Below are 18,003 nucleotides of genomic sequence, written 5' to 3'. Positions count from 1 at the left end.
GGATAACTTGGCAGCTATGGGACAGTATTGCAGGACAGGTGGCATCTGCAAGCAAGAAACATTAAAGTGAATTGCAGTTCAGAAATAAAGTCCTTTATTTACTGATTATATATATGTGGCCAGTGAAATATAACAACTTGGTGTGGGTGTTTCTACACACAAATCAACTTCCAACTTCTCAGGAAAAATTAGATGAACTAATAGGGAGTGATTTGGAAAGGTGCCAAAAGACAGCTCACAGTCCATGATCCTTTTTTATTTTATTCCTATTGAGATTATATCTCATTCCACAATTAGATGTTTCCATACAGTACAGAGTACAACAGCAACCTGGTGGGGGAGTCTAATAAAATCAGAAGGAAAGCCATAGATTTTTAAAGCTCCAGAGCCAAAAGCTGGAGTCACTCTGTTAAGAACTCGGAAGGCATCTTCTGCTGAAGCTCATTAGTCTATTTCAGGCATCCCCCTCCAGATGTTTTGGACTACAATTCCCATATTCCCCGACCACTGGTCCTGTTAGCGAGGGATCATGGGAGTTGTAGGCCAAAACATCTGGAGGTCCGCAGTTTGGGGATGCCTGGTCTATTTGATACTATTCTGCACAGTAATGCATGGATTTATCCTTCTGCAATTTCCTCCAGACATTGCTGGACAGTTCCCATCCTCCTTGATCATTGCTAACACAAGCTGAGACAAGGCTGTAGTCCAACAACATCTCAAGGGCATTGGGTATTGTAGAACTTAGGTGACTATCCCCTAAATTGAATGAGCCATGATTGGCTTTGCAGATGTATTTCTCAAGCAGCTGAATTCTAACCACATTTAACCAGAACTAATGCCACAGGTTTCAAGATTCCCTTTACATACATGGTAGCTAGCTGGTGGCATCCTCAAGTGGTAATTCTGCAGGGGGAATGTCACTAGAGCTCTGGACCCTCCCCAAAGGGATCACCAATGCCAGGGACTGACAGGCTAGTGAACATAGGAAGCTGCCTTATACAGACCACTGATCTATCTAACTTAGTATATAAACAGAAATCCATTACCAGCTGAAATTAGACAGGTGCCTAGCATCTTGATGTTTAGATAGCTACTGATGTCTTTTCCTGAAGTGTAACACAATCATTTTATGGGATATTAAATGTACAATTGTAGAAATTGTTTATTTTTGTTAGAGTCTTATTTTATCTTATTGTATGCTGCTTTGATAGCTTCAGTGATAAGGTTAATAAATCTGAAAATTTAAATTTAAAAAAATCCACACTGATGGATAGCAGCTCTCCAGGATTTGGTCTCTCCTAGCGCTGTGGGTTAAACCACAGAGTCTAGGGCTTGCTGATCAGAAGGTCGGTGGTTCGAATCCCTGCAACGGGGTGAGCTCCCGTTGCTCGGTCCCAGCTCCTGCCCACCTAGCAGTTCGAAAGCACATCAAAGTGCAAGTAGATAAATAGGGACTGCTCCGGCGGGAAGGTAAACGGCGTTTCCGTGCGCTGTTCTGGTTTGCCAGAAGCAGCTTTGTCATGCTGGCCACAGGACCCGGAAGCTGTCTGCGGACAAACGCCAGCTCCCTCGGCCTATAGAGCAAGATGAGCGCCGCAACCCCAGAGTCGGACACGACTGGACCTGATGGACAGGGGCCCCTTTAACTTTACCTTTAGTTTACATAGAGATCCTGGGGGTTGAATTTCAGACTTTCTGTATGCAAAACATATGCTATACCACTGAGTTGAGGTCCTCCTACCGTACTAATAAATTAATTGAAAACTGCCTTTTTAGTGAAGCAGGTTTGAGGGCACATGATGCAACCACCAATAAGTTTGGGTCTGACTAATGCCTGGATGCTGGGAATCCATAGTACTTTCTTCCACAATGGCTGAAGAATGCTGGGATATAAAATGTACTAAAGGGGCTTGCAAATCAATGTTTATTGTACAGTAGGATTGGCGCTTGCCTATCCCCATGCCCCCATCATTTCATCTGATTTCTGGAGAGAAACTGGTAAAAATTAATCTCAGGGTTGTGGGTCCGAGCCCCAGACGGATATTCCCACATTGCAGTGGATTGGACTAGATCAGGCATAGGCAAACTCGTCCCTCCAGATGTTTTGGCACTACAACTCCCATCATCCCTGACCACTGGTCCTGTTAGCTAGGAATGATGGGAGTTGTAGTCCCAAAACATATGGAGGGTCGAGTTTGTCTATGTCTGGACTAGATGATCCTTGTGCCCTCCCCCCAACTCTACATTCTAAGCGGGAACTGTCGTCCACATCTTGTTTGCGATTTGTGAACGAGCTGTTTACAGTATGGTGACCCTATGTGGAAGCACCCTACGGAAGAAAGGCGGGATATAAAACGTACTTTGTCACGTAAAACCCAAGGGCGGGAGGGGACCCGTCATTAACAGGAAACCCCAGTTGGAGTCTGGTGGAGCTGAAGCGGCGGGTAAGTGCTCGGAATATCAGAAACTCTGTGAGGCTCTCAGCAGTCTGGCAGCGAGGGAGAGCGCGGGAGGCAGAGACAAGCAGGGGGACACAAGGAGAGGGTGCATGTCTGAATTTGAACAAGAGTCAGTCCCACAGTCCCAGGGAGCGAGAGCAGCCAGCTGCCGCCCGTGCCGCCTCTGGCTCTCGGGGGCGGCGCCAGCACAGGCGGCGCGAGATCCGCCCCAATTCTCCTGCTGCGGTTGAACCCTCCGCTTTGTGTGTCCCTGCCGACGCTCCGTAGCAGGGCGGATGTTGTGAGGAGCCGCTGCCGGGGCTGGGCGAGCCAGGCGTGGGGTGGCGGCGGTGAGTCAAAGCGGCGGCGGCGGCGGAAAGAGAGGCAGGCAGGAACGGAGGGTCTGTCCGGGGCTCCGGGGGTCGGGCAGCCCCTGGCCGGGGTTGGCGCGAAGGCTGAGGAGGGGCGCCTGCAAGAGGCCTGGCTCGGCGGCCGCGACTAGGCCCGGGTCAGCCGCTTGGGCAGAGTGCCGCGGCGCCGAACTGCCCCGCTCCTCTAGGTCCTGAGAAGAGCTCCAGGCTGCCTCGGCGGCTCCGCTCGGGGCTCAGGGAAGGCGCTCCTCGCAGCCTCCAGCCACGCGGAGAAGCTCTCGGCGGTCAGCCCCGCAGAGTGGCCGCCGCCGCGCCGGTCCTTGGCCGGGTCTCGCTGCCCTTGGCGTGGGTTCGTCGGGAGGCCTTTTCCAGGCAGGGAGCGGCTGCCGCCAGGTGCCTTAAGCCGCTGCGCGTGCATCTTCCGTGCCCCTTTTCTCCCGCCTTTGCGCGTCTCCCTGCTGTCCCCGGCACCGTCGCTCTGCGCAGCACTGACACCACCTCGGAGGAGCCCTGGTGGCTGTGGGGAAGCAGTTTGATTTCAAGTTTCCGCCAAAGGAATGCGGAGGGAGGGACGGAGCCAATCTTCCCTCGGATGTGTCGTGGGGCACCTCACTTACGCTGAGGTGGTTGTCAGTGAGAGCTTAAGCGTACCGCCTCAAACGTAAACCCCACTGAGTTCTAGCCTGTAGTCCTATACACACATTGCTTAACCTGGGAGTTTTTCTGAGCAGACAGCGCAGTCTGTGGTCGCCGTAGCGCCAACTTGTATACACCTACCCAGAAATAAATCACATTGATTTAAATGAGGTGTACTCACAGGTGAGTATTATGGGACTGCAGCCTGATTGTGCTAGACTCAGGGTTTGTATCTTTGCTGCCTTATCCTAGGCTAGGTTTACTCTGAAGTAAGCACTATTTAGTTCACTGGACTTTCCTCACAAGTGCATGGGATTGGATTGTTAGTCAAATAAATACTTTTCTCAATAAACCTTTGAGTATGCAACAGTAGCAGTGCATGGTGGTTTAAAAATTACCTCCACCAGTGGAAAACTGGAAGTAATAATTACCATGCAGTGTAGAAATACAGTAGCTCCAAGGCTTTCACAACTCTTGAAGACCAGAGTTATTGCAGCATAGTATTCTGCAGAGAAACTGTAGCACTGTTTCAGATCCTTGTGCTAAACTCTAAATGTACGTAATATGGAGTGGATTGGCATATGGATTTTCAGCTACATTTGTTGCTTAAAGCTGACATCTGCATAGTTTCCTTTCCCCATTTACGGTATATTCCTTTTGCAAATAAATGGTTGTCATATTGTCACATGGTTAATCTGATAGTCAAAATATTCCAGCAGTCAAGATAATTGTATGATTAAAATTAATGTAAAGTAATAACGTCTGTTTATTGTGAGGGGAATACTGTTTGTATGAGGTATGTTTTTCTTTACATTGCAATGTAGTCGAAGCAAAATTCCAGGTATGGTTGATACTTGGCCAATAAATTATTCTAGTCCATTATTCAGATTGTACCCTTCAAAGGACAGCTTTATATAACTCATGAAGGGCTCAGGCTGCAGTCCTATGCATACTTCTTTGGGAGTAAGACGACCTGAACTTAGTGAACATAAGAAAAGATGTGCTTGATCAGACTAAAGGCCTATGTGGCCCTGCATCTTGTTTTCCACAGCAGCCAACCAGATGCTCAGAAAAGTCCATAAACAGAACATGAGAGTAACAGCCCCATTTTGCTGTTCACCAAACAACTGGTATTCAGAAGCACGCTGCTTCTTGATCTTGGAGGTAACATGGCCACTGATGGCCTTTTCCTCCATGGATTTGTGTGCTTCCCTTTCAAAGCCATTTAAATTGGTGGTAGTCACCACATCTTGTGGCAGTAAAATCCGTGTGCTGAGTGAATAAGTGCTTCCTTTCGTCTGTCCTAAATCACCCACTATTCACCTTCATTAGATGACCCCAGGTTATGGTGTTGTGAAAGATGGGGAAAACTTTACCTCCTTTCTCTGCAGCTTGCATAATTTTATATACCTCTGTCATGCTTCCTCTTGATTGCAATATTTCCTTGTAGGGGAGTTGCTCCAACTCACTGATTTCTTTGGTTGCCTTTTTCTGTACCTTTTCCAGCTCTACCATATGCTTTCAAAGATACGGTGAGCAGAACTGAGATTTGCTTCTGAATAAGCCTGGGTAGGATTGCGCTGAGAAGGACCTTGGCAACTAAGACCATCTCTGCTTTCATAGATGTATTCTTCATAAAGATGTCTATATCATTGTCTGTTATTTCTAGTGGAAGAAATACCTGTGTATACTTTCAGTGTCAGGTCTCTAAGATCAAAGATTATTGCAAAACCCTGTAATGTAGCCTTGAAAATAACCACATTTGGTTGCCTAAGGTTATCTTCAGGTGACCAGGCAGATGAGATACATTGAAGTAGGTTTGTTTTTACTTTGAGGCAACAAATAAATACAGATGCATGGAAAGGTCACCTAGTATTGTTTGCCATTTTATTTGTGAAGTTATTGTATTGTTTAAAAACTCATTCATAATGCAGGTGCACTTACAGCTTTTGGATTTTTAGAGATAATTCATCACTGAATTAAACAAATTCTAATAAAATTGGTCCACTGTAAAACTAAACTGCTTCATAGTGTAAATGAAAGCAATTCTGCCAGTCTTACCGGTACTATACTCTCCTTGCTTGCCATCTAGCCTGTCAGCTGTATTTGCTGCTGTTGCCAAGGTTACTTTTTGTGTTGAAGTGTGAAAGGTAATGCTGAATTGTAAGTTGATGTTTTCATATTATTCAGAAGGAAGAACATGTTCCTGCTAATGACATCATGGCCCAGCTAAGAAGTGTTTGGGGATTCAGGATAGAGACTTTCAGCATATTATGGGACTGACAGTGACCGGATGTTGTATATAGTCTTTGTTTATGGATAAAACAGTACCTAGTGATATAGAAAATAAGTGAAGTTCCTTAATAGTTGTTTCAGTTTGTAGTATGTAGATGAAATGAACCTGAAAAAAAGATTGAAAATTGCAGACTGAAAAAAAGCTGACCACATATATACTGTACTAAGGAAGTTCCTCATGGGAATAGAAATATACATGGAAAGGGAAAGGATAGGTTATAAGCCACTTAGAAGGCCTTTTGGCATATAATATCAGTTAATACAGCAGCAGCATGGATGGAGGGCCTGTGGCCTTCCAAATGTTGTTAAGTGCCAACTCCTACCACTCCTACCCTGCATGACCGATGGTCAGGGATAATGAGAATTGTAGTTTAAAGCATCTGGAGGGCAACAGGTTATCTTTTGGATGCATGTTTGATTAACAGAAAACCTTCAGGAATTCTACTGTACTGCATGTTCTTACACAGTCTGTGTAACATCATTATACATTGTGTTTCGGTTTTAAGGCAAACAAATATGAGTCTTGTTCTGACTATCATGCTCTGTTTATATACGGTAGATAGAAAGCCTACAGCTGCTGTTGCAACCATTTACTTTGAACTCTAGAGAGTAATGAAACAATTATTGACAAACACAAGTCTCCTGTAAAATAGAACACTAGGCATATAACTCTCCTGAGAGTTGTTTGGATACATAGGCATTAACTTTTTTTTTGTATTGCTACACATGTGGATGTGTTTGCTAATAGATATTTATTACTGTTCAGATGGCTTCCCCCCTCGCTTTCTTTGTTTTGTAACTATATCAGGGGTGGGGAAACTTTTCTGTCCAGTAGACCAAGAACCGCCAGCAGACAGACATGCATGCAAAGACTTAAACTTTGGCGACAACAGTTAACATACTTGAAGTGTGCTTCAAAGCGCTTTCAGTAGAAACTGCATGGATACGCACTTCAAAGTACTGATGAGTGCTAAGAGACATTGTTTTTGAAGTGCATTTCCATATGGTTTATGTTGAAACCTCTTTGAAATGTGCTTCATTGTAAAAGCCATACCTTTACCTGCCTCCCAACTTATGTTTGGTATGGGGGAAATGGTCCAGGAGGCTGTATTAGGACCCCTGCTAGGCCTAATTAGACCCACCCGGTGGATGGTTCCTATCCTGGGATTATGCTTTGTGCCATAACTTTAGATACATTAAACTATTCTTTCCCTTTATGTATGTCAGTCTTCAGTGAACATTTTTGGCTCTTGTTTTGCTAGTTTTCTTTATGACTAGGAAAAATGCAGGTTTTCTTTTCTAGCTTTTCTTAAATGAAATCATTTTAAGTTTATGAGCCAATTTTTTCTACATATTAACCTAGATACCCTCCAATATTCATGCTGGAGACAGTGAAATGGGGGTTTTGTACTTGTTTTCTTAACCAATTTATAGTATATTATTAGAGGCAGTGAGTTTATGCCTGAGTATGTACACATTTAGAAGCAAGGCAAATACTTTCTTCCAGTTTTGTGAAGAGTTGCTTCCTTCTTTGTTGCAAGTGTTTTCATTTCTATTTTTCTCCCTGTTTCAGCTTTGAGATTAGTGGCCATTCAAGCTGACCTGAATTATGACATCAAGAGCTTCTGGAACATCAATTTCTCGGAAGAACTATAGATTAAGCACAGAGCCTGAAAAGTCCAAGGTTGCAGGTAGGAATACTGTTGTGGATGACTGGGGGAAGAGGAGGCTGTTTTTACAAGTCTTGTCAGCAACTAATTAGGAGAGAGATTCACTGTTTTCAGTAGCTGTGCAAACAAAGTTGCCACCTATTCAAGTTTGCAACTGCATTGGCAGATACTTTTTTTTGGTCTTAGCTCAGTTGTGCAAGCTAATGGCAAAGCTAAATGTGGTTAAAGGAATTAACATATATTTGGTATTTCACCTTTCATAGCGCTCCAGACCCTGGCACAATGCTATTAAATATCTGAAGCCTCATTTAAGGCCAGGTGTTGGCCCAGTTGAAATGGGTTTGCTTGTCATCTGATGTAAAGCAGTGTTGCCCTATGAGAGGCAGGGGAAAGCATGGATGGAATTTCAAATTGGGATAAAGGGTTTTTATCTGTCTTATTTTATGTGTTAGATTTTAACTCACACAGATGGAAAAGATGGTTTTGGTTAAGTTAGGGATGAGGAACCTGAAACCATGCTCTCCTACCCCCCAACTGTCATCATATGCAATGTCAGCAATGTCAGGTTTGGAATGGGTAAAGATGTGGCTGCAAAGGAACCACCCGGAGCCTGCCAGTTGTGCCTTGGCAAATGGGGGTTGCTGATTGATGCTGACAGCCTGTTGCCCATTTGCAGGCACAATTTGGATTCAAAGCTCATCTGTAAATGGACATTTCCTTTGCAGACAGAAATTAGGTCTGAAGTCCTGGGATGCAATAAATAAATCACAACACTTGGATGCATGTGGCCCTCTGACCCAAAGTAATTGCAGAATTCACATGGTGGGAAAAGGTTTAACTTAATGCAAATCTACCCTCACTTGCAGTTAACAGATGTTCCGGTTTGAAAAGATTGTTATCATAGAGAAATGATCAGCATGATCATTTGTGAATGCATTTTACCAGGACCGAGGCTCCTACTGAGATGGGCTCTTGAATAGAACAGCTACTTGGTATTGGTAATTTTAAGAAGGGGACAGTTATGAATCTCATGTTCACATGTGGAATGCTAAGTTGTAGCTGTTAAATAAAGTGCTAAGGAAACTTAGGGCATGACAGAATCCTTTTGTGCAGCTCTTTTGGTTTATTGTTTATTTGGCATGTCCCTCATTGTCTGTAGGTTGCTCTCTGCACATTTGCATTATGCCTGTGTAAAGAGAAGCAGAGGGACAAGGAGAGATAACAAGGACAGGCCAAATTGATCTGTCATTTCAAGCAACATGCTGTAGCTCCTCCTGCCGAGTAACTGAAGAGAATGTGCAAACATTCAAATAGCATGGCAACAATGAGGGACAAGCAACACATTAACACACTATTTGAATCCTTCAGGAGTAAATTTAGTAACTTTGCTATGAGAAAACCTGGAAGTAGAATCTCAGCTAGAAACAACATCCTTTATGAGACGCATGCTGTATCCTCTATTTGCTGTATATGCTAAGACATACAGAAAAACATTTAGTTACAGGTAGGTAGCCATGTTGGTTGAAACAAAATAAAAAAAATCCTTCCAGCAGCACCTTAGAGACCAACTTAGTTTGTCATTGGTATGAGCTTTCGTATGCATGCACACTTCTTCAGGTATCTGCACACGAAAACTCATACCAATGACAAACTTAGTTGGTCTCTAAAGTGCTGCTGGAAGGAATTTTTTTAGAAAAACATTTGATAGATATATATCCTTAGAGGCATTGGCTGAAATTCTGTGCACACTTGGGAGTAAGTCGCATTGAATTCACTGGGGTCATCTTTCAAGTAAACATACTAAGTGATTTATGAGATGATCTTATCAAAACTGATTTATTAAACTCCATATTTCTGCTGTTTAAGTATGTACTATGATACAGTATTAGGTATATAGACAACAGCATAGGCTGATGTCATATGATTTAGCTGCCTTCCGGAAGCTAGCTCTGATCAGTGTCTGGATGGGAGGCCTCCTGGGAACCTCATGCAAACTGCTTTGAGTTCTATGGAAGAAAGACAGGCTGTAAATGAAATAAATAAAACAGGGCTGCCTAAGTTCATCTTGCCTCACTTGTAGAAGTAAAATTGGTATATTGGAGGTAATACCTGGTTGTTCCTTGCTGACTTGGCTTTTTACTCATTCTCATAGGGATAGTGAACAGCAAACTCCTGAATGATTATCTGCACCGCATCTTTCCCATTGCTGATGGAACTCAGCCTACTGCTGCATATAGGTACTGGACTTCTGATTCATTGAAGAGCAAGCAAAGTTGTATTGTATTGTATTGTATTGTATTGTATTGTATTGTATTGTGGTGTTACTTTAATGGTATTGCTTAGGAACACAGCTGAATGCTGACCCTAGATGAGACAAAAGTTTCATTTTAGTGCTGAAGTGTTTATGTGGTATAATGCTGATGGGACTTTTCAGACAGTAGGACTTGCATGGCTTAGTTTTGAAGGTATGTATGAGAGGCCAAGGGTGTGGCATTTACTGATCTAAATTATAGTTTCTGTAAATCTGGATAAATGGCACTTGCAAATGGCAAATAATGATGAAAGCTGAATGCCTTTAAACATCTGTACACTATTTAGGAACTATTTAAGGCTGTAGTTGTAACTTCACTTACCTGGGAGTAAGTCTTATTGAATTCAATATGACTTGCTTCTGAGTAGACATGGTTAGGATTACACTGTTAGATTATTATTAAACACTTAAAAATGACTGACACATGTCCACTATTAATTTAAATGAATGTGTCTTAATATGTTATGTTTATATTATGAAAGCTAGTTTCATGTACTTCTCATGTGAAATGATATAAGCTTACTTTTATTATTTTTTCATTTTTTTGTGATTGTGATTTTAAAAATTGCTTTACACTTGTTCCTTGCCAGTTATGTATAATCTACCTGGATCGACTCAGAAATCACAAAACAAGGCCTTTAGCAAATTCCTTTTTGCATTTTTTTGTACACATTGGAGTCCTCGTATTGAGACCTCTCATGTGAATGTTGCTCTGGAAGAACGCCTGTTGTATGTTTGTATTTAAAGATCTGCTGGGGTCAAATTCCGCCCACTATATACTTAGCTTCTGAACTCACAACTGAGTTGCCAGTGCTACTAAAAATAACCTTCATCCCTTTTTCCTTCTGATGAATAGCAGTTACCAGGAGGAGGAGGAGGAGGAGGAGGAATAGTTTCTTGTTGCTTTGCCACAGCTTTCCCAGTGTACTGTTGGAATGCTCCAATTCATCATTCTACCATTTTTTTGGGGGGAGGGGTGTCAAAACTTTCAGCATTAAGTTCCTTTGGTTTATTCTTTAAGAGCTGAAAAAGGAGCTTAGCTTAATTCATAGCTCCTGTTGGATTTATGGGTTCTGCTCTGTAGGCCTCAACGTGTTGTGATCCACCAACCTAATGCCATGTGTGGCAGCCAACAGCAGCTCTCTTTTTTTTTGTCTGCCTGGAACTGTAAAAACTATCTGAAGAAGTGTGCATGCACACGAAAGCTCATACCAATAACAAACTTAGTTGGTCTCTAAGGTGCTACTGGAAATAATTTTTTTATTTGTAAAAACATAGCAGTGTTAAGAAGCTAAAAGGACACAGGACCTGGGTGGTGGGTTTTATTTATCTTAGTCACAAATTGTGCATGTCTGCTTCACTACAATAGTCCAATAGGAAGCCATAAAGAATCTTGGCAGTTGGGATTTGACTACTCTGCCTTGTGTACAAAATTCACACTAGAAGGAAAGAGTTGCAAAATACAGTAATTAATTTGTTCATGTTGGTCTCTTAGAATCCATGACGTCATTTTCTCTATAGAAGCTATTTTTATTTGTCTAATATTTTAGTTTCTGGTCCTTTCAAGTAGTTGTGTCCCTGGGCTATTTTATCTATTAAACATACCATGTAGCTTTATTAAATCAATAATTTATGGAAGACCGTGTTGAAGTAGTGAAGAAACTCTGATTAACAATTCATGTGAGTCTCTCCATGGAGAATTATATAAAAACTGTTGAAGGATACTTCACTTTATTCCTAGAAATCACCTCTCCTTTCAAAACCTACAAGAACACGTAGAACAATTGCTGGCAGAAGATGCTGTCTCAGAAGATGGTCAAGGTAAATATATACAATGTCTGCCATAAGTGCCAGCTCCAAGGGGCCGAGGGACTTTGTGCCCCCATTGTTTGTTTTTTGAGGGGGCCGGGCCCCCCAATGTTCAGCAGAAGGAGGAGGGCGAACATAGAGCCAGGCGCAGTGCAGCTTCAGTGGCCTGTGGCGGCGGCTCCTCCTGCCGTATGGGGAAGGGACAAGGGAAGCAGCCTATACTGGAGCCAAGCATGACGTATCTCAGTGGTCATTGGTTGCTGCTGCTGCTGCGGCCACTAGCTGGGGGCGGCTTCCCCCATCTTTACCTTGCATGGCAGAGGGAAGGGGAGGACAGAGCCTGTGCTGCCACCATATTTGGCTCCATTTCCTGGCCCTTTGTGACCTTGCATGTGTGATATCATGATATTGCACCAGGGGCCCTCAATCTTTTTCAGAAGCTGGTGCCTCTGGTGTCTGTTCATTTTGCAATTGCCTTAAGAAAGCAGAATACCATATTATGGGGACTTTCCACCTAAACCTGGTTCCCTTCTTGGTGGTCTTTCTTTCTTTAAAAATGTATTTTTATTAAGTTTTATAAGATAAACATATCTATTTTGGGAAAAGAAATGGCCAACTACACAGAAAGTTTGCAAGATATCAACCTGTTTAATGTTCAGAGCAGTATTCATTGAAACAGTTTGATTCATCCAAGCACAGTTCTCCATAGAGTCCCATGTGTGGAGGGTAGGTGACATGGGTCTTTCAACGATAACATATATTCAATAATTTTTCTATTTAATGTGTGTCATTGTTGAAAGACACATGGGATTCTATGGAGAACTGTGCTTGGATGTACGAAATGTCTCTATCTTTGGGGAACTTCCTCTGTGTTCAGGAGAAGAAAAATAACAATATAATATCCTAACTGATGCTTGTGCCTTTTTCTTTTGCCATAAAACCGAACACAAAGTTGCCTCATCTCAATTACTGTATGTCTTACATTGTTGCTTTATAAATATTTCTCACTGTCATTCCTTCATCTTTCATTTCAGATCAGGGGGTAGAGGGCAGGCTTGGCCCTTCTACTGTGGTGTTGGATCACACCAGTGGTTTTGAAGGGCTCCTGTTGGTAGATGATGACCTACTTGGGGTGAGTGTGAGGTAAACGCTGTGAATGGGCTAACTTGTCACTGGGGACTCTAGGTCGCTCTTTAGAGTCTCTGCTGGTGTTTTCTCACTTCATTTTTTGGTCTCTGTATGTCCCCACTCTCCTTTTGCTTTTGGGCTTAGGTAACACAGGTTGCCTGCTAATATTGGCTAATAAGCTGAGTGTGCATTTCCTATCTCCTGCCACTCCTCTTTCTGGAGCGAATCCCCTTCCTCACCATTAAGCAGCTTGTCAGAAGTTATGTCAGCTGTGATGAAGGTTAACTAAGGTTACCATTTAACTATAATCGGAGACTGCAGTTTGAGATCTAATTTAAGGCAAACATTAATTGCTAATGTTGCTGACAAACTATTTAACTGAGGTTAATGGAAATTTTTTGTCTAGGGAGTAAAGGTGATATGTGGAGAGACTGCATGTTCAAGAAAATATTTCCTGTTTATTAATTGTGGTCAACATAGAGCCACTATCATGCCTTCATTGGTTTGATGTTAATAGAAAATGTGTTTTATGCTAGAGTTGTTGATAGGGTCTCTCCCTTTTGATAACACTTGTCAGGTCTTCATTATAACCTTCCCCTTTGGTTGCTGTTATAGCATGGTTCTTCTTAAGTTTTGAATTCAGATGGTTCCTTGGTTCTTGGGAGAGCTGCTGCTGGTTCCCAGATTCAGGAATTAGGTGCACAACTTTTTTGGATTGAGTTGCGTTCTCTCTTAAGGATCAACTATGTAGTCTAGGGGTACTTCTTGATATCCAGGGGCCACCAGTGGTGTGGAGTGCCTTATTCCTTCTCCATCTGGTTCTCTAGCTGCTCTGTTCTACAAACATGGTTGTGATGCAGAGTGAGGCTGTGGATATTTTGATGAGCTATACTGCCTGTGATCATATAGCACCAAATTTGAAGCATTTGCATTGGCTATATGTTACTGAGCCCATTTCTAGATGTTGACTGATGTATAAAGCCCTGAATAGCTAGGAACTCAGCTATCTGTAATGGCACCTGTCCCTGTACTGTTCTGCCTGTGGGTTGAGATGCTCTGGAGACGCACTGTTAGTTGTGTGCTATCACCAACTGAAATCTAGTTGCCCAGGACTCAGAATAGGATCTTCCCCCTGGTGGGATGCTGGTTGAGGAACTTTCTCCCCTCTGGAATCAGGTAGGCATCAAATCAGGTTTTTGATGTTGGGCAAATATGTTTCTCTTTCGTCAATCCTATGAGGAACAGCACAAATCTATATGTTTTACACTGCTGTCAGATAGTGACTCGTATACTGAATTTTAAAAGAGGCATGATACAGCAATGTACATGTTTTTGGATAACTTGATCTGTTATAAGCAGCCCTTGGAGTATGCGGTGAAGGTTGGGATGTACATGTTATAAACAAATATAATGTTCTGATAAGCTCACCTATGCTTTTAAGTCTGAAATTTCTTACTTCTCTGTAGTTTGCATTCCGCAACTCATTCTTTTATTATTCCTCTGTGTATCTTGCTGCCCACCTGTTAACACTCTCAGCTTAAGTGTTCTGTTTTAAACACTGCCTACATATTCTTTGTTGTCCTCTATTGGTCTTTAAAGGTTTGTTTCTGATAATTGCTGTCTTCCTTGTTCCCCTCTGCTTCAACCCCCTCTAGAGAATTATTTTCTACTTGTCTATGTTCTACTGTTTTTTTATTAAGGATTTTATTGGTTTACAAAGGTAATACAATGTCTCATATTTTTCCCATGTATCGTTTTTACACATTAATCTTGATTGTTGAGACATTAGGAAGAAAGGGGGGGGAGAGGTGGGTGGGGTGGGGATGTGGGTGGGGTGGGGTGTCGATGTTTCTCTTTTTTCTTGTTATGCGTAGGGGTTCAGTGTCAGCGTTGATAGTGCAGGTTCTCTGTTGTTCGCTTGTGGTCCTTTGTTGGTGAGAGAGGTCGGGGATTGGCATAGGATGCGCTAGTTCATGTGTGTTTGGCTGTGGTGGTCTTTGGTTTCTTGTGTGGGTGGGCTGGGTGGGTGTTTTGGTTAGGTTAGCCATATTGATTTGTATGCTGATGGTAGGTTTTTGTCATTGTCTTGTTGGGCTGTGTAGGTGATAAAGGGGAACCATATTGGGGTGAAGGTGTCTTCTTCCGTTTGTCCCCGTGTCAGTTTCAGCTTACTGGTTAGTTTTTCTAGTAGGGCTGTTTCCCATACTACTTGATACCATTGGTCCATGTTTACTCCTGACAGGTCTTTCCAATGTCTGGTTATGATGTTTCTGGTTGCTGACAGTAGGTGGGTTATGAGTTCTTTGTATTCTGAGTGGGCATTGTTGTCTTGGAAGATGTTTAATAAGACCAGTTCTGGGGTGAGTTCTAGCACTTGCTTAGTTATCTTGCAGATTTCTCTTATGGTTATTGTCCAGAATGATTGGATTTTGGGGCACTCCCACCACATGTGGAGGTATGTGCCTGTGGATGTGCACCCTCTCCAGCATTTTGATGAGGTTCCTGGGCATATTAGTGCTAGTTTTCTTGGAGTTAAGTACCATCTGTAGGTTAGTTTCAGGGAGAGTTCTCTTCTTTTCATTGATATGGATTTGAAGGGGGGTTTAGACCACATTCTGGTCCATTGGGTGGGATTTATTTCATATCCTATGTTTGTGTACTGGGTTAGTATTTATTTTGAATATTTTTCTTGTCAACATGTCTCACTGGGTTCCAGTTCTCAGCTGAGACAGGAGGGACAGAATCAGCTTTACCCTGAACTTACCAATGGCTGTTGTTATGTACTGCATAGCTACCCATCCTATGGCTGAGTGCCTATGGCTGCCTTAACAATAGAGAAAGTGCCTTTAGTGCTGTTGGCACTGCTGTCAGTTTTTATAGTCATTATGTACTGAAACAGTGTGTTGTCCCATCTGTGATCACTCCTTGATCATTCCTTTTGGCACTCTCTTTCTTGGTCTTGCTGCTTCTGACAAATCTTTGGACACACTCCCCTGCAGCCCATCTGGTTCCTGCAGTTGGCATGCTCCAGGCTTTTATTTCATGCTGGTCCCCACCACCACCATGTGACCAAGCAGTTCGTTGGGCCGGTAATGGGGTCAGTACAGGTTGTGACTTCTCCAAAGCCAGTTTTCTGTTTTTGGCACTGGGTGTTTCGTCTAGGAGAAATGGAATCAGGAAGCCATTTTGTGGGCATGCTTGTTGTTAAATCTATGTCTGGTGTAATTGCAGACCTGATTTTTGTGCACGCCCAATCCTGGGCGTAAAATGAGAGCAACCTATTGTGGAAGTTTTAAGATTTGATTAATTGAAAGTGACCCAATACCTTCTTTAACTGATTTCCTTACCCCGGCGCCAACACACACACATTTGCGAGACATGGAATGAAACCCTTGATAATGGAAAAGAATCATTCATGGTGTGTGATTGTCTTCCTCCTTTGTTTCCCAATTCAGGTAATCGGACATAGTAACTTTGGCTCTATCAGAGCTACTACCTGTGTGTATAAAGGTAAGGACTACAAAAATATGGGCTAACCATGGTACTGGTCCAAGTGGCAAAATGTGTGCTGCTAGTGAACAGCAACTTGAGAGGAGAATTAATTAACAATGAGATTTAAACAAATTCCTGACTTTAATTTTGGGGCCGCAGTTGTTTCAGGTTTTTGCAGAAAATGTTGGACACTGGACATACCACCCAGACAACTTTTTGTTGTAGGGTAGTGTGATACTAAACAAAACAGGGGTTTGGGAGGAATGAATTCATCCTTTTGAACTCTTCTGGCTGCCAAACCTTTGGACTATTTTAGTTTTATATGTTAATCACATTTAAGAGAGAATTTTTCATTTGACACATTTGCTGCTATATTTTCTTTTAGGAAAATGGATCTATGAGGTGCTGATTTCATCCCAAGGCCTTATGCAAATTGGCTGGTGCACTCTCAATTGCCGGTTCAATCAAGAGGTAATGCAACAGCATAGTTATTTATTTTCTTACTTACCGTATTTATATTTAGACATCACTCTTCACCTGAAGTTCCAAGGCTGGAAATCCAAGAAATTACCTGTGGCCCCTGGTTAGACTACTATTCCCATCATCCCATGTTAGCTACATCTGATGGGAACTGACATCTCGACAATATGTATATAATCTGATTCTGTATAGGGTTTTAACTGAAATTTGGAATGGGGAACCTGTAATTTCTTTTCATAACTCGTGTTCTACTTAAGTTGGATATAGTACTGGACCTAATTACTAGTGTATATACTTACCAGAAATGGGCATGGATGCTTGGTATATTACAAGGTGTGACTGCAAAGTAGGGTGAATCACTCCTGTATGTGATAATGGGAATGGCCGGATTCATGGAGACACGTGGGAGAGGTTTGTCCGTATCTCACCTAACATAAGCACATGTGTCTCGGCATTTGTTGACAGGCCTACATTCATGTGGTAGCATTTAGTAGCTGGTAATAGTGCAGTGCGTTGTGATTGAAAATGGAGCAGAGGCTCAATATGAAAGTCTCTTTCAAATTGGGTAAATCAGCATCAGAAACCCACAAAATTCCCACGGTTGTGTACGGAGATGAAGCTGTAACTAGAAAGACAGTGTTATGAGTGGTTTAAGCGTTTCCATGAAGGGCGGCAAACCATCGAAGATGACCCTCGATCTGGCAGACCGTCGATGAGCAGAACGGCAGCAAATGTTGGCAGTTCATGAGTTATTGATGTGGGATCGGCGTTTGTCCATCCGAATGATGGTGGAAGAATTGCATATTCCACGTGAAATCATTACTGAGGTTACTGAGGTGTCCTACCCTCTATATTCTCCCAATCTGGCCCCACCGGATTTCTTTCTTTTTCCAAAACTGAAAACTGCACTGAAAGGGCACAGATTTTCCAACATTTCCCACATCCAAGCTGCTGTGACGAGGAAACTGAAAGCAGTATGAAAAGAGGACTTCTCCAGAAGTTTCCAACAGTTCTATGAACGTTGTCAACGGTGCATTGTATCAGTGGGGCCTACTTTGAAGGCCTGTATGTTCGAATAATAATAATAATAATAATAATAATAATAATAATAATAATAATAATAATAAATAATTTAGAAAAACCAACAACGTTTATTTGTATCCTGCCCTCCTCGGCCGAGACTGGGCTCAGGGTGGCTAACATCAAACATTGATATAAAATCAGACAATATATTCTCGCTGTCCAGTTTCTGTGACCATTTACTGAACTGTCCGGTCACAGCTTGTATGTTACCCACATGACTGTTTCTCTCAGGTCTGTTTCTCCCAGCCTACAAGTTTCTTAGTCATTTTTGGCATGTCATTGACAATGGT

The 18,003-nt window shown here is 42.4% G+C and overlaps 1 protein-coding gene across 6 annotated transcripts in view; it reads left to right on the top strand.

Annotated features, from left to right (window-relative positions):
* Positions 1-2,651: 2,651 nt before the first annotated feature.
* Positions 2,652-18,003, top strand: part of RNF123 (ring finger protein 123) — an 88,462-nt gene continuing 73,110 nt past the window's right edge. For 2 of the 6 annotated variants that reach the window (XM_088663182.1, XM_088663177.1), the window contains exons 1-7: positions 2,652-2,788; positions 7,314-7,431; positions 9,563-9,647; positions 11,463-11,542; positions 12,565-12,662; positions 16,114-16,168; positions 16,536-16,621. In XM_088663182.1, the coding sequence (XP_088519308.1) occupies positions 7,350-7,431; positions 9,563-9,647; positions 11,463-11,542; positions 12,565-12,662; positions 16,114-16,168; positions 16,536-16,621 (486 nt within the window). In that variant the 5' untranslated portion in view covers positions 2,652-2,788; positions 7,314-7,349. Of the gene's footprint in view, positions 3,629-4,496; positions 4,610-7,313; positions 7,432-9,562; positions 9,648-11,462; positions 11,543-12,564; positions 12,663-16,113; positions 16,169-16,535; positions 16,622-18,003 lie in introns of those variants that run through there. The other 4 variants (XM_088663178.1, XM_088663179.1, XM_088663180.1 and 1 more) reach the window with 4 other exon arrangements.

The sequence above is a fragment of the Zootoca vivipara genome, chromosome 2 (assembly GCF_965207765.1).
Source record: "Zootoca vivipara chromosome 2, rZooViv2.hap1.1, whole genome shotgun sequence".
NCBI classification, from domain to species: domain Eukaryota; kingdom Metazoa; phylum Chordata; class Lepidosauria; order Squamata; family Lacertidae; genus Zootoca; species Zootoca vivipara.
This window is presented reverse-complemented; position numbering and strand designations above follow the sequence as displayed.